A 25,050-nucleotide genomic window follows, 5' to 3' on the forward strand; every position below is an offset into this window, starting at 1 on the left:
TTCCTCCTCCTCATCTGACCGCCTCCTTCTTCTTGGAAGCCTTTCCTGACTTGCGGAAATGAGACACAAAAGGGCATCTGCCTACACATGGATGTCCCAGGACATCAAGCCAGTCAAAGACCCCAGAGAGGAGATCAGTGCAGGCAGAAACCACTCTTCCTTGTTGGCATCAGCCCCCGGTCAGGGACAAGGTCTCTGTGTTCTGTCTGACAAGATTTACCCCACAGAGATGTGGCAAACAGCTCACTCCTCACAGCCCAAAGGAAATGAAGACAGTCCTTCAAAGCTTCAGGCTGGGATCACATAAACTGTACAGAAATTCCATAAAACTAGCCCTTGTGTCAGTTCTCTGTTTCTTAATGTCATCAGAAACAGCAGGCTGAATCAGTTGTGCAGGGCTGAGACTCCATGGAAGTTCCTAGAGGAATTAAAGTTGCAACCTCTCAGGATGCCCAGTGTGCATTCTGGGTGAGGGTGTTCACGCTTTCCTCGAGGCTGGGTGCACAGGGGCTGAGTACTGAGCAGCCCCTTCTGCTCTGAGCGCGGGCAGATCAGAAGAGCCGACTTTAGACGGACCCACAGCCAGGTGAGCTGGACCAGCTACTCAGACCTGAGAGAAGAAGGCCCTGTGTGTGCAACCGTGGCCAAGGGGTGGCGGGGATGCAGTGCTAGACTCGGTGTGGCTGGAGAAAAAGAGAAAGACCCCTGTGAGGGGGTGACCTGTGAGGCGCTGCACAGAAATAGCGCACTGGTGGGAAGAAGTGGAAGGGCGGCCTCCGTCCCAGGAATCCCACAGAACCTCGTACCTAGTCTCTGCTCAAATATTTGCTGGGTGGCCCACTGATAAGTGTGGAGGCGTGCCCAGCTGAGGCCACGCAGCCACAGAGAGCCTGTGGATGTCCTTCTCAGAGACCAGGAAGGGCTAGCTTTCTGCTCAAAGTCAGAGTTTGCAGCTTCTTCCAGTGGCTGGAGTGGTCCCAGAGCCACATGGCCCTCCCACACTGGTCGGGATCTTCTTGCCCACAAGGTGGCAGCAAAACATCTTCATGCAGCCAAGGGGCCGCCAGCTGTTTGGCGAGGAAGGCAGTGGGGACCTCAGCAGTGGCCCAAGGCAGGTGGCCACGTGGGTTAGCCAAGGCCCTCGACCAGTGCGTGGAGGGAGGTGGTGAGTGCCACACCCCGAGGTGCCCAAGGCCAGCTGGTCTCTAGCAAGCTCGGTCCTCTCTGCAGAGCCCTCCAGGTTGGGGATCAGGGAGTCCATGGAGACACCGGGCTGCCTCCCCAGCAACCCACCGCTCACACCGATACGCTGGGACAGGCCTCTTTATGGGTTTCCAGAGTCATCAACCCAGACCACTCTAGGCACAGCTGTCACAATATTCATCTAACACGCATCCCTCTCGAATATTCTCCTGGTATGTTTAATGCTCCCCTGCTAGAACTCAGCCAGGCACCCAGGAGGTGTGTGATAATTCTGTGAATGAATGAACATCTTTGCTGAGCATGAGCTGCACGCTCCAGCTTTTGCTCCCCTTGTGGGGAGGGAGGCAGGCTTATGAGAGATAGTCCCCGGCTGGGACAGTCTGTCAAGATAAATCACAGCCAAAATCAGACCCCCAGTCAAGAGGCATGGGGGGGGGTGTTGTGCACTGCCAAGACACATGCTCTGGAGAACTGGGTTCAAATTCAGCCTCTGGCATCTGTGTGCCAGTCAAGTTGCCTTAACCTCACCGGGTCTCAGGTTTTAGTCTGAACTAGGGATAATCCCACCTTTTCTGTTGGTTGCTATGAAGACCAGAGATGTGATTGTGGAGGGTCTAACATGGTGCCTGGTACACAGCAGGTGATTAATAAAAGGAGCCGTTACTACAGGGCAGGAGAGAGCCACACTGGACACAGGGATGACTTAGCCCAGCACCAGTTTTCTTCAAATCGGAAGTCTAGCTGGACACCTCGGTGGTTCCAAGTCAGCTCAGCCCTGTGGATTACAGTCCTCCATCTCTTCTCCAAGAGGCCGAAGCGGCAGCCGTCAGAGATCCCGGAGGCCCTTTTGGATCACACCTTTCTCTGAAAATCTGATGAAAGCTGTTATGGGCTAAACTGGGTTCCCCCAGATTCCTATTTTGAAGTCCTAACCCCCAGTACCTTCGAATGTGACCTTATTTGGAAATGGAGTGGTTGCAAATGTAATTAGCTAAGATGAAGTCACCCTGGATAGGGTGGGCCCCCATTCCCATATGACTGCTGTCCTTATAAAAGAGGGAAGTTTGGACAGAGACAGCCACGCACAGAGGGAGACACACGGAAAGGACGGCCATCTACAAACTGAGGAGAGACACTGAGAACAGATCCTCCCCAGCGCCTTCAGAGGGACCTGAAAACATACGAAAGCTACAGACTCATGGGGTGGGCTTCTGGGGCCCAGCGGGGTGACCACACAGAAGTGCGCCGCCCCCTCCAGGACCCTCCCAGGGCTGCTCAGAAGAGCTGGGAATTCTGCTCCCACCTCCCAAGTTCAGGTGACAGATGCTTCCCACCGTGGCTGCGTTCCCCCCCCCTCCATGGAAAAACTGAGAGGATCAAAGACCACCCTCTGTGGGGCTCAGAGTCATCCCAGCCTGGAAATGGCCCTTTTAGCACCAAACTAGCTACTCGGTAGTAGTTTCCTCGCTTTTCTTCCTGTCCACAAACTCTAAAGTTCCATGAGCTAAAAATCCGCTTCCTCCAATCCCATGGGCTCCTAAAATGCATTCAGCTGGTGGCTCTTCTTTCCTTATCAGCAGTATCAACACTCTAATGAGGGTTTGCTTTCATCTTATTTTCACAAATGTGAACTATCTTAATAAAGGGAAGATGCAACACAGTATTCAAATAACTGCACCATGTTTGCTCCAAGGTGGAGGAGCTACAGACACCAAGCGGCTGCTGCCAGCGGCGCCCCACGCGGGACTCCAGTACAGTAAGTTCAGGACCTCGAGGAAAGGGCCACTGAGGGTCAATGAACACTATTCAAAAAGTGACTCAGGTAGTTTGAAACTCTAATGGATAAAAATTTAAAAGCATCTGAATTGCCATTACAGATACTGAAAGCATGGCGGGAGCCGCCAGGGACTGGGGTCTATGCTGAGACAGGGCTCTGCCCCCCACCCCCAGCCAAGGCCAAAGCTGTCCGTTGCCCCCAGCATCCAACACACATGCCCAGACCTCAGGAGGCCTCAAGATAGGCTCCCCATCAAAGGAAGCCATAGGCCTCCCATTGGGCCAGGCCCAGGTTGACACCAGTACGGCCTGGATGTGGAAGCCACCTGCCTCCACCAGCCCAGCCCAGCAGGAGTCATCAGTCAACACGCAGCTCATGCTGGCTGCCACCCCAAGCCCTCCCGGACCTTCTGGCTTCCTCTCATCATCCCCAGCTCATCTTGTGTCTGCTATAGATGCTAATATCTAACCAGGCACATGAAGGACACGGACACCTGCCCCTACAGCTCAGAGACAGCCTCCGGCCAGCCCCTTGAACAACAGAGCCACTTTGGTGCCCTGAACACCCAAGACGGGCCACAGGGAACGCCACTGGTCACCCAATAACGACCACATATTGAAAATGATGGGCTCCACTGAGCACCTCACACATACTGACCCATTTAACCCTCAACACCCCTCTGAGAAAGGTACTGTCAATCTCCCCATTTTACAGATGAGGAATCTGAGGTGCAGGGCCAAGTAACTTGCCCAAGGTCACAGCTGGCAGGTGGCTGCAGCTGGCACTAAACCCAGGCCATCTGTCTGGCCCCCAGCCCTGGGGCCCCCCAACCTGGTGAGATTCCTGCTGACACAGGAGTTCATCTTGCAGGCAGCCCCCACCTCTATCTTCCTTTCCTCCTGCCCTGGTGCCCACAGCAGGGTGGCCCAGTCTTGCCCCCCACCCAGCAGAGGAACTTCCTTTCCAAAAGACCCACAAGGCTCCTCCTCACCCATCTTCCAAAGTCCTGACCCCGACTCCCACTCTCCCAGCCCTAGATCAGTGTGAGGGGCTGGTACAGGTTCAAGAACTACCCTTCCCAGCACAGATGGTATTTAGAAAGGAGAAGCAACCTCCACAGGCAAAAGTGGAGCTCTCAAGAGCTGGCAGGCCCTGGGCACACCTCCCATTCACATCCTGTGGACAGAGCAGAGAGGGGCCAAGCCTGCAGGTCAGACCACCCTCCTGAAGTGAAGGCCCTTCCCTCCCCTGGGTGAACACCATCTTCCCGGGCCCTTCAGATTGCCCACAACACATGACAAATTTCCTACTGCAAGACATGCCCTCCCCACCTGCCCTGCAGGGACTCCACGGCCAGCCTCTGCCCACGCCCCGGGGGTAAGTGCCCAAGCGCTGCCCGGGCCACACGCAGGTCCTGGGGCAGGGACAGCCAGCTGAGCTCCCTGGGGCATAGGGCTACCCTCCCCCAACTAGACAGCAGGTTCATGGTTTTCTGTTAAACACCAACCAAGCGTTCTCAGTCCCATCAGTCTTCCAGCATCACAGAGTAACTGGGAGTGACAATTAGAGCCTCAGAGTGTCTGGCAGTTGGGTTACAGGCTTTCCTCTTAATTTTACTCGCATCAATTTTCAGCCTGATGACTCACTGCCCCACCAGCTCGTCAGCACCCAGGCTTGGGCCCCAGAGCCACATCATCACATCAGGGAACCCTGGTGATTGCGTGGGGACCCATGGTAAGACACCTCAGAGGGAGCTCTAGAGGCTGCTGGGCCAGGTGAACCGTGGCCTCCCCACAGGGCAGCAAGAAGAGAAGAGTGTGGAGCTCAAAGCTAGGTGCAGAGCTGCAGGACTACCAGAGGCCCCTGGCAGGACCCTCCCCAGACAGCAAAGGTCCCTGGTCTGTCAGCAGCAAATATGCAGCTGGGACAACACACAGGGCAGAGGCAGAGGGGGTCCCTACAAACCATCTTTGCAAATGCCCATCCACGCCCATCCACGCTGGGAGACCCCACACGGGCAGGTCTCCTCACCTTCCCCTCCCAGCACTTTACCTGTGCTCCTCTGAGCACCTGCCTCACTCCATACATCTCCTCCCTAAGGCCTGGGACCTCAGGCACCAGCCCCTGCCCCAACCACACAGAGGGGCTCGGGGCCAGGGCAGCCAGGGGCACCCACCAGCCACGGAGTCTGTGTGGAGCTGTGCTGGGCTATGGGAAAGGAGGAGGCAGGACATAATTTTCAACAAGTCTCCTTGGATTTAAAGGACTGAGAGAGATCAATAGATTCACTACATAAAAATAAAGTTCTGAACGATTAAAAAAAATATAAAAAGCCTAAGAGAAATACAACTAAAGTTAAATCAACACCTGGAAAAAAATCTGGCCATGCTAATGGGTTAATATCCCTAATACATACAAAGCACACAGACGTCACTTAAAAAAATAAAATATTAATACAAGTAAAGAAAGTACAAATGGCCAGTTCACTCAGAAATCACTCTCATTTGGGACACAAAGAAATAGAAATTAAAAATGAAGTTCCACTTCTCACCTACCAGAGCCCTAACGTGACTTCTGTGTCCATGATGACCCGTGCTAGCAAGGATGTGTGTGCCACCCCCGCCCCAAGCAGCTCAGCCATGTGCGCCACGGGGGAGAGAGCCCTTTCTTTGTACTAAAGCCACAGGCACTCCTACAGAGACCATCTGATGTGGACACAAAGATTTACGCCCAAGGAAGTCCAGCACTTCCCCAAAACTGAAAGCAACCAGAGTGTCCACGAACACAGAAACAAGGGAGTAAGTGACCGGGTGTGTCTCCAGATGGCGGGACATCACGCAGCCATTTAAAATAACATCTGCAGAGACTTGTTTACTTAGCATGGCAGCAACATTTAATGATCTCTTTTTTTTTCAAAAGACACAAAATTGTACATAACATGGACCTAAGTAAAAATGCAGGGAAAAGGGAACGTATCAAAATGAGGACAGTGGCTGAGATGGTTAGGACTCTCGGTGATTTTTTTTCTGCCTCTTTCTATTTTTCTGCAAAATGCATAGTTCACCCTGTTTCCTATAATGTTTGTAGAGGGTACACTAGTTTTGTAAACAGAAACTGAAACAGAAGAAACAGAAGATGTTCTACCTGGGGATGAGGGCTGAGTGAGGAAAGAATTGGATTGCCAGAAAAACGGGTGGCTTTGTGCCCTCCTGGCTAAACCCTTGCCCCCTAAAGGCACCCCCCACTCAAGACTGAACACCTGCAGCCTCTCTGGGTCACCACACAGCCTGACGGGGGCTCACGACAGCTTTTTCACTCCAGCTCTGGGTGGGACACAAAAGAAGAAAGTGAGCTGTGACTAGTATGATAAATGCACCCTTTGCCCGTCTTTGTATACTTTTATTTTGGGGCATAAAAGCACATTTAACAAATGAACTTGTATGTAAAACAGAAACAGACTCACAGACATAGAATATAGACTTGTGGTTGCCGGGGGGAGCGGGGTGGGAAGGGATAAACGCGGAGTTTGAGATTTACAGGTACTGACTGGTATATATAAAATAAATAAACAAGTTTATACTGTATAGCACAGGGAAATATATTCAATATCTTGTAGTAGCTTGTGAAAATATGAAAATATATTATATTCATGTATGACTGAAAGAATTGTGCTGTACACCAGAAATTGACACAACATTAAACTGACTATACCTTAATAAAAAAATTTTTTTAATAATATAAATAAATAAATGCACATTTACAACACGCTCAGGAGGCTGCTCTTGGTCTTCTGTTCCTCCTTCACGTGGAAGCTTCCAGAATGAGTGTCCACTCCCCCCACCACCTCAAGAGGACTCAGCCTCTAACATTTCACCGCAGCACCCAGCCTGGGCAGCAAGAACAGCTGCTTGTGGAATTCCCTGGCAGCCATCCCCGGTCCAGGGTCCAGGCCTTGCTTACGCTTACAGCTTCACAGTATTTCGCAGACATATGTTCCATCCATCACCCAGCCATTCCCCTACAGAGGGGCACTCGGGTTGCCTTTTTTTTTTAAACCTCTACCATCAAAGCTGTAATCAACACCTGTGTACCTATGTGTTTTCTCTCCATAGGATATATGCCCCAAAGTAGGGCAGCTGAGTTCAAAGAAAAATGTCTATGGATAATGCCTGACTACTTTTCCAAATAGGAGGCGGCAGTTCTTCCCTCCATCCCCTCACCAGCAATGTATGAGAACGCCCATGCCGCCACTCACCAGCATCACACACTGTTATCATTTCACTTCCTGCTACAGAATGGAGGGAACCCAGTACCTTGCTCTTCTCGCATTTCCCTGATTACTTGGGAGGAGAAGCATCTTTTCACGGTCATCGACAAGTTGCATTTCCTCTTCTCTGAATGTCTGTCTGGTCCTATCCTTTGCCCACCTGTCTTTGGGGTTTTTTTTAACATTTTTTATTGATTTATAATCATTTTACAATGTGTCAAATTCCAGTGTTCAGCACAATTTTTCAGTCATTCATGGACATATACACACTCATTGTCAAATTTTTTTCTCTGTGAGTTATCATAACATTTTGTGTATACTTCCCTGTGCTATACAGTGTCTTTGCGGTTTTAAAAAGTTTTTCTTAACAATTTAGAGGAACTCTTTGGATAACAGGCTTCTTAACCATTTATCTGGCATATGTACATGGCAAGCAAATTCTCCAACTCTATTCTCCAAAAATGTAATTAAATCTGTTAATTTTGTAATTGATTGTAACATCTGAACAATAATAACAACAAAAATCCGTGAGCTAAGAGTGACACTAAAAAAAGAGTGAGGGGGCTCTTCTTGACAGAATACCAGCTGAGACTTGCAGAAGGGATGTCCTGATGACAAAATCATCACCTGGCAACCCCAACAGAAGAGATTCAGGCAAGATCACTGATGTACTGAAAACCACTGAGCGAAAGTTGCTAGGAGCAGTTTATTTCCAAGGTGTGGAAGTCTCACCCCAAAGATTACTTATGAATCACAAAGATGGAGGAAATGGACCTTCAGGATTTAGGAGATGATCGTGATCTCCTTAACACCACTAACAGCAGGGCCTGATGCAACACAGTAGGAGGTATTCCTGTCAAAAGGGTTTAACTTGGGTCTCATCAAGCCCTTGGACTTCACTTCAGGTCACGGGCAGTCAGGGGGATAGAGGAACAAGTTAAATAATGCCAAGCAGCCGCAGCACCGAATCAGAGCATGACCTTCTACAAGAAATTTCTCCCAGACTCTGCAAGAGTCTGTGTGACGGGGAAAAGCATCGCAATGGATCCTCATCGCGATGGATCCTGTGCATCCTGATCCCATGCTGATTTAGAAAAAACAAAAAGGTTATATAAGACACAGGGGTGGGGGGAACTGAGGAAACTTTGTTATAGACTAACTATTCAATAATGTTTGAGAATTCTCGCGCATTTTCTCAGGTGTGACACTGGTATTACGTTACATAGCAGGAACATGCCTGTTCATACGAAATGCCTGTGAAATGCCTGGTGCAGGGATGGGGGAGGGAGCCATCATATCTACAACTACTGACCATCATCGCTACCAAAAAAAAAGGTGTGTGTGTGAGAGACAGAGGGAAAGTAAATGGGGTAAATGTTAACTCGGAATCTTTCAAGGTGGTCATTATTCAAAATAAAAGACTCAGGGGAAAAAAATCTATCAGTCTTTCTATAAATTCTGGGTTTCCTGTCTGGCTTAAAAGGATCCCTCTTATCCCAAGATCAGACAATGTTCTTCTTTTTAAAAAAAAATTTAATTGAAGCGTTAGGCAGTTAGAAATGAGCACCGGGCAAGGGGAGAGGAAGGGGGAGGGAACAACCCAGAAAATAACAGTATGCCTGTGCTCAGGATAAGGGGCTTCAAATTTTTTTTACTTTGTCTAAATAAAGGGCAGCAAAGAAGCTGGCTAGAATCAAATGCTGTGGCTGTGCAGTAGGCAGAAGGACCTGGCTTCACTTGACCCAATGCTCATTATAATGTAATTAACATTGCAGTTTGAGCCCCCTCCTGTAGGTTTCTCTGTGTGCCTCATGGGTAAAAACAGGCACAAAAGGGGTGGGCGGGCCAGAGCACAAGGAACTAGAGCTGTCAGTCAGCCTGAGCACTCAAGGAACGTAAGCTGTCAATCATTCAATCAATCAATCATGAAGACGCCCCCTAAGCCAGGCTATAAGAACAGGAAAAACAAAGGCGCGGTGCCATCTTTCCTCTCTTGGGTTGGCGGGGCCCCAGTTCTCGGGGGTGTATTACATTTCACTACCTTTTTACTTTACTAATAAAATCTGTTTATATCACGCTTTCTGTCTCTCACTAAAAATTCATTTTTTTTTAGCTGACGGAGAACTCCTCCCTGTGATAGAAGTATAGTCGATTTACAATCTTGTGTTAGTTTCTGGTGTGCAGCATAGTGATTCACCTATATATGTATATATATATTCCTTTTCATATTCTTTTTCAATATAAGTTATTATAAGGCATTGAATATTGTTCCCTGTACTATATAGTCTGACCTTGTAGTTTATTAGACAATATTCTTTTAGTTTTCTCCTGTATTTTTAAAAGTCTTGTCTTTTTCATGGTGAAGCAGCACATGCCAGCCCAGAACACAGGCTGAGACCAGACTTCCTGGGTTCAAGTCCTGCCTCTGTCCTTAGGAGGCGTGCCACTGTGGGCAGATCCCTTTACATCTCCATATCTCAGTTTCCTTATCATCAAGATGGGTATGACACCACCCCAAGAATTACGAGCAAGCACGGAGGGCAGAGCCTGGCACACGAGAAGCACAAACAAAAAGCTATCCTCTCTAGTTCTGTGCTTTCTGAGACACCAGATCTGATCCTGCCACCCTGAGTTCAGAACCCGGCAGCTCCCCGGCACCCGCAGCCAGAGCTGTCAATCTTGTAACATTTACAGCACAAAGTGCTGGAGTGTGGGGTGGCACGTTTGAATAGTTTAAAAACACACTACGCCAGCAATTTTCATAATAAAATCACTACTCCAGTAAAACACTGTCTCGCAGTGCCTATCAAAGCAGCCAGGCCCGCCACAGTGTTCCTCCCCGCCATCCCTCCACGCTGGGTCTCCAGGCAGAAACCCCACTGAGGCCCTCGTACGTGGTGCACTCTTTCAGAAACACAATTTTTCTTTGATACCAACTCAGCGTCACCCAGCCCTTCCTCTCCTGCTCAGAGCAGAGGGGCCCCACACACGGTCCACTCCCAGCTGGGCTACCCGGGGCAGTGCTGGGACCTGTACCCCGACTTGCCACATAAGCCAGTCTGACCCTCGATCAAGTTTAGGGGGCGCCTTGAGAAGGAAAGGCTGTGGCAATGCTGAGGCAAGCCCATCAAGACCCCTGCTCAGAATTCAGAAGGGCCTCCCCCTCCTTCCCCTCCCCCCACCCCACCGCTGGCCCACAGCTCCCTCCATCAGGACCACCCGGCCCAGCTTACACTCGCTTTCCAGACAAGAGGACCCGCGCCCTCCAGGCTGCTTTCTCTTGCAGACCCAGGGGAATGATGCTCTCTGGGGCCTCCTAGAGACCCTGCTCCCTTGGTGGGTCTGTATTAAGCTTTTTGAACTTAGGACAGAGTCTCTGTAACTATGCTGTTAGCACCCACAACCTGGGCTCAACTGATCACCCTCAATCCACATGGGGCTCGTCCACCCTCTCCTGCCTGCACCCACAGAGACGGTGAGGCCCTCTGCCAGAGGCCTCCTGGTTGCTGGTCAAGCAAAATTTGCCTTCTCTCGGCCACATCCACAATGCCAGGAGAGGGTCAAGCAGTTGGGCCGGTACCTGGCTGCCTACCTGTCCCCACCTCCCCGGGGCCAGGTGGAGGGAAGGCCACTCCCAATGGTCCCAGGGCAGTTTCTCACTGGGCCGGTAGCAAGGTAGGCTGACCGGTCAGAAGCCGGTGCCCAAAAGCAGGACACTGTGCTTCTGACCCCTCAGCCCTGACCCAGCTGTGACCCCTCGAGGAGGAAGGAGGACAGAGAACTCAACGCACTGCCACCCTCCCCCAGGTCACCCTAGCTCTGGCACAGGCTGGGTCCATGCCAGACGAGCCAGATGGAGAGGTGGAGGGAGGGCTCAGGCCTCTGAGAGAGAGAAGCTCAGCCCTCCACAAACGGCACCCCCTCCAGGCCCTGTTCCAGGGGCTGCAAAGCTCCACCTCGGGGACCTGACAGCCCACAGCTCTCCCCTCTCCATCTTCTGCTCCTTGGGGCCAGCAGGCTGGAACGGGTCCCCACGGGCAGCACCATGGCCCTGGAGGGGACAGAGCAGCGTGATATGGGTGGGGACTCGCTGAGCAACCTCTGGGGCCCAACAGGGCTCCTGGACAGGGTACAGAGCAGGGAGGCCTCCTGGTTGCTGGTCAAGCAATATTTGCCAGGACAGTACCAGGCTGGGAGCCTGAGGCCCACCCACCACTGGCTCAGGCCTCAGTGTCCAGAGGTGAAGTAGCAGACAGCGAGGCAGACACCAGCTCAGGACAAACGCCAGCCAGGGGAAGTGCACACACTGCTCCCAGCCCCACAAGGGACCAGGCCAGGGGAGGCTAGTTTGGGGCGGGGGGACACCCAACAGACCAGGGCCTTGAACTGGAAAGGTGGGTGATGGGGCTGGACAGCAGGTTTAGATCCCAGCTCTTCTCACAGGTAAAGGGCAGTAACGGCCCCTGGAGGGGCTGTGGTGCGGCTCAGGTACCCCTGAGAGAGGTGAGGCCCCAGGGCCACAGCCAGCGGGGGACGGGGCCCAGGAAGGGGCGCAAGAGGCTGTTAACCCAGGCTCAGGATGGCGTGTCCCTGCCAGAGAGCAACAGGCTGGGGGAGAATGAGAGCTCTGCAGGGTGACAGCCTCTGTCTTCTCTAGGTTGGCTGGAGAGGCCTCAGGGCATCCCATCCAAGATGTCACCAGGGACCTGCTAAAGGCAGAGGGCTGCCCAGGCCAGTCTATCTGCAGATTCTCTGCTGGCTCCCTGGACAAAGGTTAACAAGAGGGGCTGGTGAAAGGATCTAGCGTTTATTGCTGCAGCAGGATGCTCCTTCCTGGGCAGCACCACAAGCACCTTATCTCTGGGTGGGAAGAGGAGTCGGGGGAGAGCTCCCTATTTCAGGGCCGGGAAGTGGGCTGAGAGAGCGAGGAAGCCAAGCCAGGGCTACTGGCCGGGAGGGGCCTTATTCCGTGCCACATGTTTTCCAAGAGTACGTGTATGTTTATGAACTTGCCGCTGTTACATACACATGTTACTCAGCATAGACAAAACACAAGCCAAAAAAAAAAAAAAAACCTCACAAAAACAGCTCCTGCTTAGAACGCCAGGATGGGGTGAGAGAATATTGTGACGTTTGCTGGTGACACATCCTGGCACCACGTCTGTGGGTCATGGCTGAAGGGGACACAGCTAACAGGATCACCCAGCCCGCCCCTCCTCCATGAGCTGGAAGGAGGCCACTGTGATGCAAAAAGGCCTGGGGGCCAGGCAGGCCCTGCTGCTGAACAGTGACCTTGAATCCTGGGTCGATTCCACCCTCGGGCCACAGAAGGAGGGCTGGGCTCGAGGTCTGCATTGCATAATCGGCACTCAATTCCTTAGCGGTTTGTACCTCACAATCAAGAATTTTATTCAATCAAGTGTGAGGCGGATATGCAGGGGCCAGCTAGTCTGCTGGCTGTACTGTTCACACGAGCCCTGCCCACCAACAGGCCCACAGGCCCGCACGTCCACTTCCGGTCAGGCCCACCAGCACTTGATCTGTGGCAGATGGAAGAGCCTTTCCCTGCCACCTCCCTTCCCCTCACCCTAGTTCACGATTATCCCACAGGCTGTGATGCGGAGGGGGCAGGCAGGACTGTAAGCAGGGCAGAGCAGCAGCCACGTGGGATGAAACCGCCAAACTCAAAGGATGTGAACCATGCTGGGGCCTGTGGCCAACACGCTGCAACCAAGACGCTGACTAAGAGGGGCCCAGACGTGGTCCTCCAGACATGCGCACTTGCCTCCATCTTCGCCTCAAAGAGCACGGCGTGGGCTCACTTCCCACATGCCCTCCTTGAGCCAAATTGTGTGAATCGTGGTAACCAGGCGTGGAGATTCCCTCAACATGAACATGCATTGTGCCCCAGCCCGCTTGATGGTACTTCCAGGTTTTAGGAAAATACTTGGTGACAAACAGCTACTGTGAATTCAGTAACACTTCTAAATGGATTTATCTGCTATCCATGACCACGGCCCGAGCAGGTACTCGACAAAGAAGAATCTGAATGGCTGAATGGAAGTGGCAGGACATATATGAAAGTACAGTAAAAATTTTTAATGCGATACTTTAGAAAGGTGAATCCAAAAGGATATACTTCTCCATTCAATTTTTCTAACAAACAGGTATTCTTTCATTATCTTACAGGCTAAAATTAGAGCTCTTCTTCCAATACCATAGCCACTGGCCACGTGTGGTCACTGAGCAATTGGAATGTGGCCAGTCCAAACGGAGAGGTGCTGAGGGTGTGAAACAGAGTCTGAAGACTGAGTATGAAAAAAGAATGTAAGATCTCTCATTAAAATTATTTAATCTTTATTATATGTCAAAATAACGTTTCAAGGGTGGGTATAGCTCAGTGGTAGAGCACGTGCTTAACATGCACAAGGTCTTGGGTTCAATTCCCGGAACCTCCGTTAAAAAAATTATAAAAGATAACATTTCAGACATATTGGGCTGAATAAAATATATTATTAAAATTTCACTTTTTTATTTTCTTAACATGGATACTAAAAAATTTAAATTTACACGTGAGCCACATATGTAATTGGTGCTGAATTAGAGTAAATGCTTTAGTCAACAGGCAAACAGTCAAATGAAGACAATGCTGGTGCCTGTGTGACACACTCCTTGTGACGAGCCATGGCCCAGGCGCTCAGCTGGAACCTCAGACGAATCACAACCTGGCACCCCTGCCCAGGCTCTGCCAGGCTAGACCCACTAACCCCAAACTCTGCCCCCAGGGCTCTCCCGCAGGGCTTCAGGGAACACCGCTGGAGAAGCCACCGCCGCAGGTAGCAGGTGGGACACCCACTCCCATGTCCTCACCTGGTCCTCACCACAGCCCTGCCAAGGCAGCAACTAGCACCTAGTTTAGGAATGGTGCCGGAGCTCCATGGGAACACTTCCGAGGGGCTGGGGCTGGGGCTGGTCTAAAGGCTTTGCCCGTGTGAACACACTTCATTCTCAAACCTACTCAGTAAGATGGATGCTTGTTAACCTCATTTTAGCAACACAAAATCCAAGACAGAGGAAGGTTATGGAACATACCCAAGGTCACACAGGTACTGAATGTTAGGAATTTAAATCTAGATAGCCTGGCTCCAGAGCCGAATTGTACCCATTACCCCATACAGACTGTGACAGAGAAGGGAGGACGCCCAGGCTTCATTTTACCATGTCATCCAACAGTCTAGAAGCATCCAGAAGCAATAGACAAGACAAGGGGGAGCTTCAGAGGGACTGAAAGGTGCCAAATCTTCACAGCTCTTCTCATCAGAGGGCCTTCATTTGAGGCTTATTTAACAAAAAAGTCCTCTGGGCAGGGAAGTGCATCAGCCCCTCCCTGAAAGAAACCAGGCAGAGGAGCGGGGAGTGCCCACCAGGAGCAGAGTAGGAGCCCCGAGTGGGGTCCAGACCTCCGGCCTCCCTGCCCCGCCACACACAGAGACACAGACACACATGAAGAGGCAGTGGTGGCTTGAATCCCACTCTAGGAGCTTGGGCCCCAAGTCTGCAAGCCGTCAAAACATCAAATTAAAAGGCAAAAAGAGGGCCTCCTCTCTCTCCCTCCTCTTTGGAGATGGCCCACACTCTGTCTACGGAGTGTGTACCTACTTCTACACTAATCTGAGCACCCAACCCCCACACCTCGTGGCCTCTCTTACCCTTTGAAACAGCCTACACTCAATGCAGTATGTACCTCTCTAAATAAATCTGCCTTTACTCAAAAAAAAAAAAAAGGCAAAAGAGAAACTGCTGTAGTGGGAGCACCAACAGTGGCAAGGGGGGTGCTGATAGGTAAGGTGGAAAGAAATCCCACACTATAAACAGGCAAAAAAACAGCAAAGGCACATCCCTTTGGGACCACGCGGTGTGGGCTCCCTCCTCAGTGCCCAGAGGACAGTTCGGCTCAGGGCCCAGGAGGGCCAGAGTGCCACCTGGGGGACTAAGATGGTGATGCCCCTCCGCAAACAGCATTGTACATACACCCAGTCTCTACTGGAGATTAAAACTGTCTTACACATAATAAGAAAAAGAGTAACAAATCAAGTGGAAAAAGAATAAACAATGTGAACAGAATTAAACAAAATACACATGACCAAAAAATTTTTGTCTAATGTTGACCCTCATCAGTAATCAAATACACACAAAATAAAACAACGAAAATCATTTCATCACTTCTCTTCACCTGTCAAGTGGACAGGGTAGGGGCAGGCAATAAGCCATCACTGCCCCAGGAAACTGGAAAGCCCTTCCTGCAGGGCAGTGTGGTGTGTGTAGCTAACGTCCCCAAAAGGTCACCTGCCCAATGGCCCCACTGTTTTCTTCTTTTGGGGAATGTGTCCAAAGAAAATAATCAGACCAAGTGTGTGAAGATCTATGTACCAGGGACCTTGGATCAACTTCACAGCCCTGCCCAGGGCACTAGGCAGCCTTTTCAGATCACGAAAGCATACACTGGGTGATCGCTCTGGGCCAGGCACCGCTGTCAGCACCTGCCTCGCCCAACCCCATCGCGCTGGCATGACCCCTCCATCTTGCCTGCGGGAACTGAGGCACAGGACCTCTTCAATGACCAGCTCCTTGAGGACTCCCGGGCAGAGCATGTCACATGCTGCACACAAGTCAGGCTCAGAACCTCATACAGAGCAGAACCTGCCCTCCCTGGACCAGAGACCCAAGACCGAGGTGGTCCAAACACTCGCCTGTGAAGTCACAGCGAGCTGTGCAGATGCAGCCAGAACTGGGCTCTAGGAAGACAGGCCAGTGCGGGGGAAGGGGCTGGGGGACAGGAAGGTGTGCCTTTGTGACTCGGCCAAGTTCTCAAAGTTCTCAAAGCCAGTCGGCAGCAGAACAGGAAGAAGAACCCAGGTATTCTGATTCCCCAGCAGGGGGGTGAACACAGGGGCCTTTCGTGAATCTGTGAGTCTCTGGTTCCCCTTCTCCCAGTGGAGGATTTTCCATGAAATGCCCATTTTTGCTGTGAAACACCAATAATATCATTAATCATGGAGTAGTAGACAGTAGATACTGCAGGATACAAGGCAGACCAGAAGGGTGCACATCAGCCAAGAACAGGTACCTGGTGGGGGTACCACATGTTTCTTCCACTTCCTTCCACATCTGAGTGTGTTATAATAGACACGCATTATTTTTGTCATTTAAATATACATTTACATTTTTTAAATGTTTAAATATTTTGGAGTGTTTCTTGATCAAGCATCTTTCTACTACACACAATATCCCTGCTGTTCACAGAAGGGAGAGACCCCTCCAAGAGCCACTATCCAGCTGGGGAGTCAAGACATCCAGAAGAAAACCACGGCAGGAAAGAAGAGCTCTGAATCATCCTTAAGTTACTTCCTAAAAGCTTCCAAAAGTTAAACTCTAGGTCAAAGTTTTCCTTAAGAGGCATCTCAGAAGGGCTGATGGGTGTCCAGCCTGGCACAGCAAAGCTCAGTCAGTCCATCCGTGCGAGGGGAAGCGTACCAGACCTGGAGCTGGAAAACCAGGCGGAGTCCCTGGCTTTGCTGCTCCTTGTGGGGCCTTGGGAATTGCCTCCATCGAAATCCTGGGCTATCTAACTTGCAAAATGGAGATGATAACTTGTGTAGACGAGAAGACTGCAAAGGACTGCAGAGGCTGACAGCCTCCAGCAAGCAGGCGGAGAATGTTAACAGGTGGAACACTGTGCAGCCCAGCATCTGCGTCCTCAGAGCAGGTGTTCCAGGTCACCTCCCCTTCCCGCTTCCAGAACCCTAGTGCTTCAGCTTCAACCTCCAAAATTAGCTGCCCCTTACCCTTGGCCTGCGTGGTGGACGTGGACTAGGCATCAGGAGGAACACAATCTTGTTCAACTAATTTCAAGTTACCTGCATGTTAAGAAGAGAATGGGGGCAAGCCAAAGGGTCCTGTGTTTGGCTGATGCTGAATGGTCTGCTTCCCTAGCTTCAGCTCCCCAAGCTAGGGCCTCTTTCCATCCTCCGCTCCTGAGGTTCTGAGAAAAGAGACTCGCTGACAGCTGCTAGGAGGGGCTCACAGTCAAATGCACACTGTGCACACTAAGAGCTCACTAATCCACTTCTCCTCCCGCCTGGCCTCCCTGTAGCCCTGCTCCCTCTGATCCAGCTGAAAGCGTTCTCAAATGCAACCCGCGGTTTGCCTCCTGCTTTGACCCTCCCAAGACAGCCCATCTCCTGCAGGGTTAAGTGCCATCTCCAACGGTCTCCTGGAACATGGAGAGGGGCAAATAAATTCATACAGGATAAAGCATTACAGGCTCCCAACCCAGGGTCCTCCTGTCTGTCCCCCAGGGACTCAACGCTCTAGCCACACAGACCAGCCTGCTTGAACCCCGTGCTACACTTTCACTGGCCCTTGCTGCCTTTGCAAACCTGTTCCATCTGCATGGAATGCCTCCCACACCCCACAACTGGCACACACATTCAATTAAAGAAATAAATGGTAGAGGAAAGTTATAGTATGTGTCAGCCACAGGGGACTCAGGAGCAAGAATTGTCTTATGTATACGGTGTCTTCCACCCGGCAGACAGCTGGAGTGCAGTGAACAAGGTTTGATGGGGGGTGAGATGTGTGTCCATCTCTCTGCCGCCTGAGTTCATGCAGGCTTGGGGTCTTGACAAGTATTCCCTAGTCTCTAACCTTTACCCTGATTTTCTTAAAATCTGGGCTTTATTCCCGCCACTTCCAATCCCCCCTCTGGCACCTCCTACAGGCTGGTCCATTCACCTTCTAGGTCCAGAGTGCTGGCTCAGCCCCTTCCCTCCCCACCTCCCCTTTCCTTTTGCTTTCCACTGCGCTCAGTGCAACTGGGCCACACAGGAGGAGCTAAATAAATGTATCTGGAACAAATGCATCGTTCCCTGGCCACTGGCACCCACACAGGTATCCTCTTTTTCAGAATTCCTAAAGCTCTTTTGTGCCAAGTCCTAAATAACCAGTCCCCCACCAGGTACTCACTCCCTCAACTAGCTGATTACCAGAATGGCCCGGGGAAGTTACAAACGTAAATCTCTAGGCCCCCATCCCAAACCCACCAAATCAGATCCCTCGGAGGGAGCCTCAGAAACGAGCACTTGAGCAAGCCCCGCAGGTGAGTCTTAGCGGCAGGTTGGGGAATGCCCACCCCCAGAGCAGACAGAAAGGCAAATTAGCAAATTAGCTCAGAGGAGAGCTTCTCCGTCTCCAAAATGAGCACAATTCTCTCTGCATCACAGGGGTGTGGCTAGGATCTAGTCACGAACACAGACAAACAAGGGACAAACTAAAGCCCCAGGCAGGCTGCAGGAAGAGTGTGCCCCGCCCTGTCTGACCGTCCGGCCCACAGCTCCCGGGCCCCTACTCTCTCTAGCCTTGATTTAAACCAGACAGGAAAACCCGCACCTCTTTTTACCTGAATCTTTAGAATGTTACCGAGCAGGGAGCCCACAGAGGCAGGCAGACGATGCCCCTGTGACTGAGGAAGAGTGAGGGAGGAACAGGCCAGCCAGGTGACTGACCTCTCCAAGGAACTTCACAGCTTAAAAACCCGTATGGGAAAACCAAGGGGGATGGGAACGAGTCACCGAGTTGACAAAGCCGGGTTCCTGCACACACTAGCCGCAGGGCATGTCTGTGGCTGCTGTCCATTATAGGCCCTGCCTATGGGCCTCCCTGGGCAGACCTCCCTGGGTTCACATCTACTCAGGGACAAGCCAGCCTTTCCAGGCCACCTGCTGGGATCCCAAGGGCTGCTTCTCCCAACAGTTCATGCGAGCTGCTGGCTCACTTGTCCCAGGATCCCGTGTTCCACGTGCCCAGGCTGTCCCCCATCTGGACCAATGATGCCTGCTTCCTCTGCAGCCCTCTTTCTAGGACACAGCCAGGACACCCAGGCAAGTCCCAGGAACTCCCCTCCCTGCAGGCTCCTGCCTGAGGCCCCACAGGATCCTTGCCAATCCTGGCTTAGGTCCCTAGCTTCTCTGAGCCTCAATGTCCCCTCTCCCCCGTCCCAGGCGAGACTGGTCCAAAGGCTCTGCACGTGGTAAGCTGTCTATCCCTCCATCCCAGCTCCTGGTTATACCTCTCTCATCCCCTAAGACGGAAGGGTGGACAGGTTTTCTCTTTCCTTGGCCTTTGGTGGGAAAAGGAACTTTTCAAAACGGTCTGCCTCCCTTGAAATCCTGTCCTGAAACACAGGAAAGCTGAAAGTTCCTCTGCTTCTTCCTGCCCTGGCCACGGGCTCAGAGGCTGAAAGAAGCGAGAAGGACAGGAGGGCAAGGTGCCACTGCACTTCCTCCGGCCCAAATGCATCCTGACCGCATCTCCCCGATCACCTTCAGAGCTGGGACACATGCACCCTTCACTGAAGTACTGTCACCAAGGGAGGCTTATTACATGCTAGGAAAATGCCATCCCTTCCCACTGAGAGGCTCATCCCTAGTAAACAGGATCAGCCTCCCAGGCTATGAATGTGTTTATGTAACGTAACAGCCTCAACCTAGGTCTGCTGGGCCCTGGCAGGGGGGACTCAGTCAGGCTGAGTGAGAAGCTATTCCCCCGCCCCAACAAGAAAGAAGATGGGGACGCTGCTTTGCAGGACAGCAGCAATATGGTTTGGCAGATGGAGAGAGAAAGGATATAGGGCAGAAATTGGAGAAGGAGTTTTCTGGGCTTTTTTTTTTTTTTTTTTTTTTTGCTGCCTGCCTACAGCAAAGCTGGGGTGACAGAAGTGGGAAACTAGAGTGAGGTGGGTAATAAAGATGGGCTCCAGGAGAGAGGCTGGGAAAAAGAGGAGGGAGAAGGAGGAAAGAGCTGGGAGGCCTTGCCAAGAAAGAGCAGGGAAGCAGGGACCAGGAGAGCTGGGAACGGATGTGTGAGGAGCAGCTGGGCCTGGTGACAATGAGACATTGGGTCTCAGGATCCGCGATGGTGATACCAAGCTTCCAGCCGAGGCAGACGGAACATGGGGTACTTCCAAACCGCAGCGGGGAAGTTGGTCAAGGGGGAGGGCTCTAAGAGGGGAAATCTGGCCTGTCATGTTGAATTCAAGACTGGGGGTGGGGAGTGAAAACACAAGTGTGTCCCAGGAACTGTGGCCTCCACATCACCCCAATGCCCAGTCAGAGACCTCCTGAGCTCGGGGAGGGGGGCGCTCTGTTAAGGAAGCTGGAATGAGATGTGGAATCCAGCCCATTCCTGCCTCTCCCAGCTTTGGCTGCCTTCCGCTTCCCCTCCTGTGTCTGTCCCACCGAGTCTCTTCACCCTCCAAAAGGGGTGGTGGGGGTGGGGGTGGGGGCGGCATCTGGGAGCTGACTGGGAACTTCTCTGACTTCCTCATGAGAAACAGTGAAGCTACAGGGAATGGCAGCTGTCCCCACTCCACCCCTTCAGATTTAGGAGGAAAAATTGGTCATCTCCTCTCTCTGGGGCCCCGGCTCACACGAATGCCATCTCCTGGTCCCTAGCCACACGGATGATTCAGGCCATTTACTCAGATCTATGCTAATGAGTTTTTTTATCATCTAATTAGTTCACAGTGAACTCAGCCTTGAGAGGAAAGAGATGAGAGAGCGCTGGAGGAAGAAATCAGACAGGAATGTTACCAGAAAAGGGCAGGATCCCAGCTCTAAATGAGGTCCCTTACCCACGAAAGACCAAATGCTCCTTCCTCAGCTATGCAGACCTCTGAAAGCAGAAAGGGGGTGTTCAGATAAAGGAGCCCACAGAGCCTCACACAAAGAGAGAAAGATGGGAGTACGGCCCTAACTGTGAGGCTCAAGGAGTAGACAGGCCCCTGCCCACAACTTCGTGTCATCAGCAAAAGGCCTTGCACTCTCCGTGTGTTTCCACTGAGGTCGAACCCACCACCTGCTGGTGGGTGTCCCCCTTCAAATGGAGCGGGAGGTGGAAACAGATGGTCCAGGACGAGGCCCATCTGCCCGACTGGCGCTCAAAGGTCACCAGGCCACTGGGGTGCCTGCGGGTGTGGCCCGCCCCCACAACACCAGGGGTCTTGGGGCATCTACCGGCAGCGTGCACCCACTTCCTCTGCCCCTCCGCAACTGAAGTCCAGGGCCGAGAGCCTAGAAAACGGAGAGCTGGAAAGCTCAGTGGCCCGGGGTTCTGGTCCCTGACGCCTGGTGCCGTGTCTCTGGAGGTCGGTCAGCGCCCAGCAGCCCCGGGCCCGCCTCCCGAGCTGCTCCCTACAGAGCAGTGGCGGGTGCCCGGCGCGCGTAGGACCCAGCGAAGGAGCCACTGGCCCCGCCGGCGCCTCCCACGCGGCCGCGGCTACCGAGCCCCGCGCCAGGTCCGGCCCGCGCCCGCCCGGCCGCGACAGCGTCGGGGATGTGCGTCAGGAGAGGGAGCCGCGGCGAGTGCCACCCTCCGGGGCCCGCGGGCGCTGGGCCCTGGAATGCTGCCATCTACTAACGGGAGGCTCCGAGCCGATCCCCTGCTTCGCCGCGGGCAGGGCCGGGACAGCTGCTGAGAAGCCTCTCCAGCAGCAGCAGCCCCACCTCCCGGCCCGCCGAGGCCCTCCGCCGCGCCCACCCTCCTCGGCCATGCCTGACCAGACCTGGCCCGAGGTCCCCTGAACCTCTGCAGCTCCTAGTGCACCCGTCCCTGGAGCGACACCACCTTCACGCCCTGGAGCACCAAGATCAATAAACGTGTCCCCTGGCACGGGACCTGCCTGCCCCCAGCCCCAAAGTGTCCCCAAACGAGAAATGGCGAAGCCTGGCCGCCGGCGCTGCAGAGCCACAAACCGCGTGGCTCGGACCTCAGGCGCGCGAGGACCCCCGACAGATAGAGAGTGGCCGGAACGGGCCCTAAAAGCTCCCAGCCGGCGCCGGAGGGGCCACCGAGCCCCTGTTCCTGCAGCCCCCAGCTCAGCTCACCCTCGATGGAGATGACGTGCTCCCGGATCTGGTTCTGCAGCGCCAGGTCCTCGATGCGCTCGATTAGGTCGTAGATGGCGTAGATATTGGGATGTACGGACTCGAAGCGCTGGATCTCGGCCCGGATGGCCGCCGAGTTGGAGAGCGCGAACTGCTGGGGGGGCCCGCCGGCCAGCTGCTGCGAGGGGCCGCCGCCGCCCCCGGCCCCCGGCCCTGCGCCGCCGAACTGCCCGCCGCCCCCCGCGCCGCCGCCGCCGCCGCCGCCGCCCCCCGGCGCCGCCAGGCTCGGCTGCTGCTGCGGGCTCTGCCCCCCGCCCGCCTGGAAGTTCATGGCTCCGGAGCCGCGGGGCCCAAGGCGGGCCCGGCCAGGGCCCGGGGCGGCGCTGCGGCGGCGGCGGGCGGGCGCGCGGGGCTGGCGGGGCCGGGACTACGGAGCCGGCGGCCCGGGGCTAGTGCATGGGGCCGGGGACTCGGGGCCGAGGCCGGGAGGCGCCGCCGCGCACGCTGTGGCCGCCGCTGCCGGGCGCTTCCCAGCGCCGCGATCCCGCTGCCTCCAAGCAGCCTCCAGCGGCAACAACAACGGGACCGGGAGCGCGCGGCCCGGGCCCTCCCCCCCCGCGTCATGCGCACGCACCGCCGCCCCCGCCGGCTCCGACACACGCAGCTCGAGCCCCCCTTCCCGCCGCCCCCGCCCCTCCTGCGCGCGGGCTCCAGCGCCCCCGCCCCTCGCTTTCTGGCTCTGCAGCCTCCACCTCCGAGCCGCGCGCTCCAGCCCCAGCCGCCGGGCCCCTCCCACCCAGCCTTGGCCCTTCCGCCTCCTCTCCAGCCCCCACCCACAACCGCCGCGAGGCCACTCGCTTAGAGGGGATGGTTGCCTTCCCCTCCTGCCGGCATCGGCTGTCGCTTTCGCCTCCCTGCGCTGGTCTGGGTTGGGTGTCCGATCTCTGGTCGGTGCCCGAACAGTGCCGTGCTCCTGAGGGTGCTGATGAGTGCGGCTGATTGGCCGAGGAAGGTCGCCAGCCTAGGCCCAGCCGCGCTTCCCTTACATCGCCATGCCTTCAGTGCAGCACAGGCTCTCCTGTCCCTGGGCCCCGAAGTCAACTCTAGAGACCACCCTGACCCAGGATTCTCTCGCTGGCCCTCCCTGGACTCTCCATTGCCGGCTGCAGCACAGAGGCTGGAAATCTGGATTCCCGGCTTCTACTTCCAGTTCTCCCTGAGAGCCTCATCTGTGGGGCTCTTGGAAATGACACTTTAAACATCCCTACTCTTATCTTCCAGTCTCTCCTAAAAGACCTCCATTGTCAGACTGGAGGAGGATTCATGAATGCTTCTGGACCCCAATGGAAGGGGGAAGGAAGAAGAGAAAAGAATCAATTATTATGCCTTCTTCCCCTACTCGCCCCATTCAAGACAATCACCGGAGTCCACATGACTGTCTCAATTTTCCTTGTCCTCTCTCCCTTGTCCATCCCATGTTCCTGTCCACTCCTGGAGCCAAGGAGTTCCCTTCAATGTTCTGGTTCCTCTGCAACCCCATTGCCAAAGCTGTATGCAGTTCTGCCAACCACCCACCCCTAAACCCCAGAAGAGGTGGCATGTGCAGGACACTGGCCCCAGTCAGCCTGCCAGGGCTACACCCCAATGTCCTCTGGCACAGTTGACACATACTATCCTTTTTACAGACATTTCCACTTCCTAGGCCAAGCTGAGTCTTTTCCCAGCATAAAGTTGCCCACCATTTGGCTACCATACAGCTCTACCCCAGGACCAACCCAGTCACCATTCCTAAGTTTCTTGTACCTTCCAAAGAACCTGGTCCAAGCCAATCAACACCTGTGGCCTCCCTAGCTCCTGAGAGATGTGGGTTCTACCTACCTGTTTGACCTTAAGAATGTCTTGCATCCTCTCTGAGATTCATCTGCAAAATACAGTGATTGAACAGAACACCTGGCTTAGTCTAAAAGCAATATCTAACATGTCTTTTAGATGCTTAATTTGAAGTGACAGCAAGAAGTTGCACCAGGTACCTCCCAGTAGAGATCTGAGGGTAAAGAGCCCCTCACAAGGGTTGTCCCACCAGCCAGCACGCACCAGTTTTATCACTGGTGGGCTGATTGTCTGTCTCCCTCTATTAATATATGAGCCACAAGAGGGCAGGGATAGAGTCTGATCCACCATTGTACTCCCAGCACTTCACATAGTGTCTGGCACATAGTATACATTTAATAAGTATTTCTAGAATAAATGAATAAATGGGAGGGAAGGAACTAGAGATAAGTTAGTTCTGTATGTCATAAATCTAAACTGACACTCCCAAGGCAACATTTGGAGTGCTTGCTCCCACAAGTAGGCATTTGCTATCTGAACACTAGGGTACATTACTTCTAATTGACTGGCCCATGGAATTTAGGATGAGTTCTCTGTGGCTATAGGAGCCCAGATGAAGGAGGGAAAACCCATGGAAATTAACTGGCCCAGATCAGGCTGAGGCTCAGCATTCCCTATACAGCAATACTCTAAGGGCCCAATTTCTGAGCTCAGATTTGGGTGGAGGGAGTGTTCTAATACTAAGTGAACAAATAACTGCTGTGTGACAGGTCCCCTACATAGTTTTCACACTTATTTAATAATACACCCAGTTTCTTCCATACAATTATCTTATGAGGTATGTTTTAGGAACAACAAAATTTAGATTCCACGAGACTCAATAACACATCCAAGATCATACAGTTGATAAGCACAGGATAAGGGATCAGCATTTGTGCCAGGTTCTAAAGTCCACGCTCCTTGCACAGTCTTACAGGGGCATAGTGGAGGAGGGGACCAGTGAAATAAGGCAACTCAAGCCACCGTGGCCA

At 53.1% G+C, this 25,050-nt stretch overlaps 1 protein-coding gene across 4 annotated transcripts in view; it reads right to left on the reverse strand.

Annotated features, from left to right (window-relative positions):
- Positions 1-22,838, reverse strand: part of AGAP3 (ArfGAP with GTPase domain, ankyrin repeat and PH domain 3) — a 54,133-nt gene extending 31,295 nt beyond the window's left edge. For 2 of the 4 annotated variants that reach the window (XM_072964168.1, XM_072964167.1), the window contains exon 1: positions 22,190-22,828. In XM_072964168.1, the coding sequence (XP_072820269.1) occupies positions 22,190-22,520 (331 nt within the window). In that variant the 5' untranslated portion in view covers positions 22,521-22,828. Of the gene's footprint in view, positions 1-22,189 lie in introns of all 4 variants that reach the window. The other 2 variants (XM_072964166.1, XM_072964171.1) reach the window with 2 other exon arrangements.
- Between the last annotated feature and the right edge of the window lie 2,212 nt (positions 22,839-25,050).

The sequence above is a fragment of the Vicugna pacos genome, chromosome 7 (assembly GCF_048564905.1).
Source record: "Vicugna pacos chromosome 7, VicPac4, whole genome shotgun sequence".
Taxonomy (NCBI): domain Eukaryota; kingdom Metazoa; phylum Chordata; class Mammalia; order Artiodactyla; family Camelidae; genus Vicugna; species Vicugna pacos.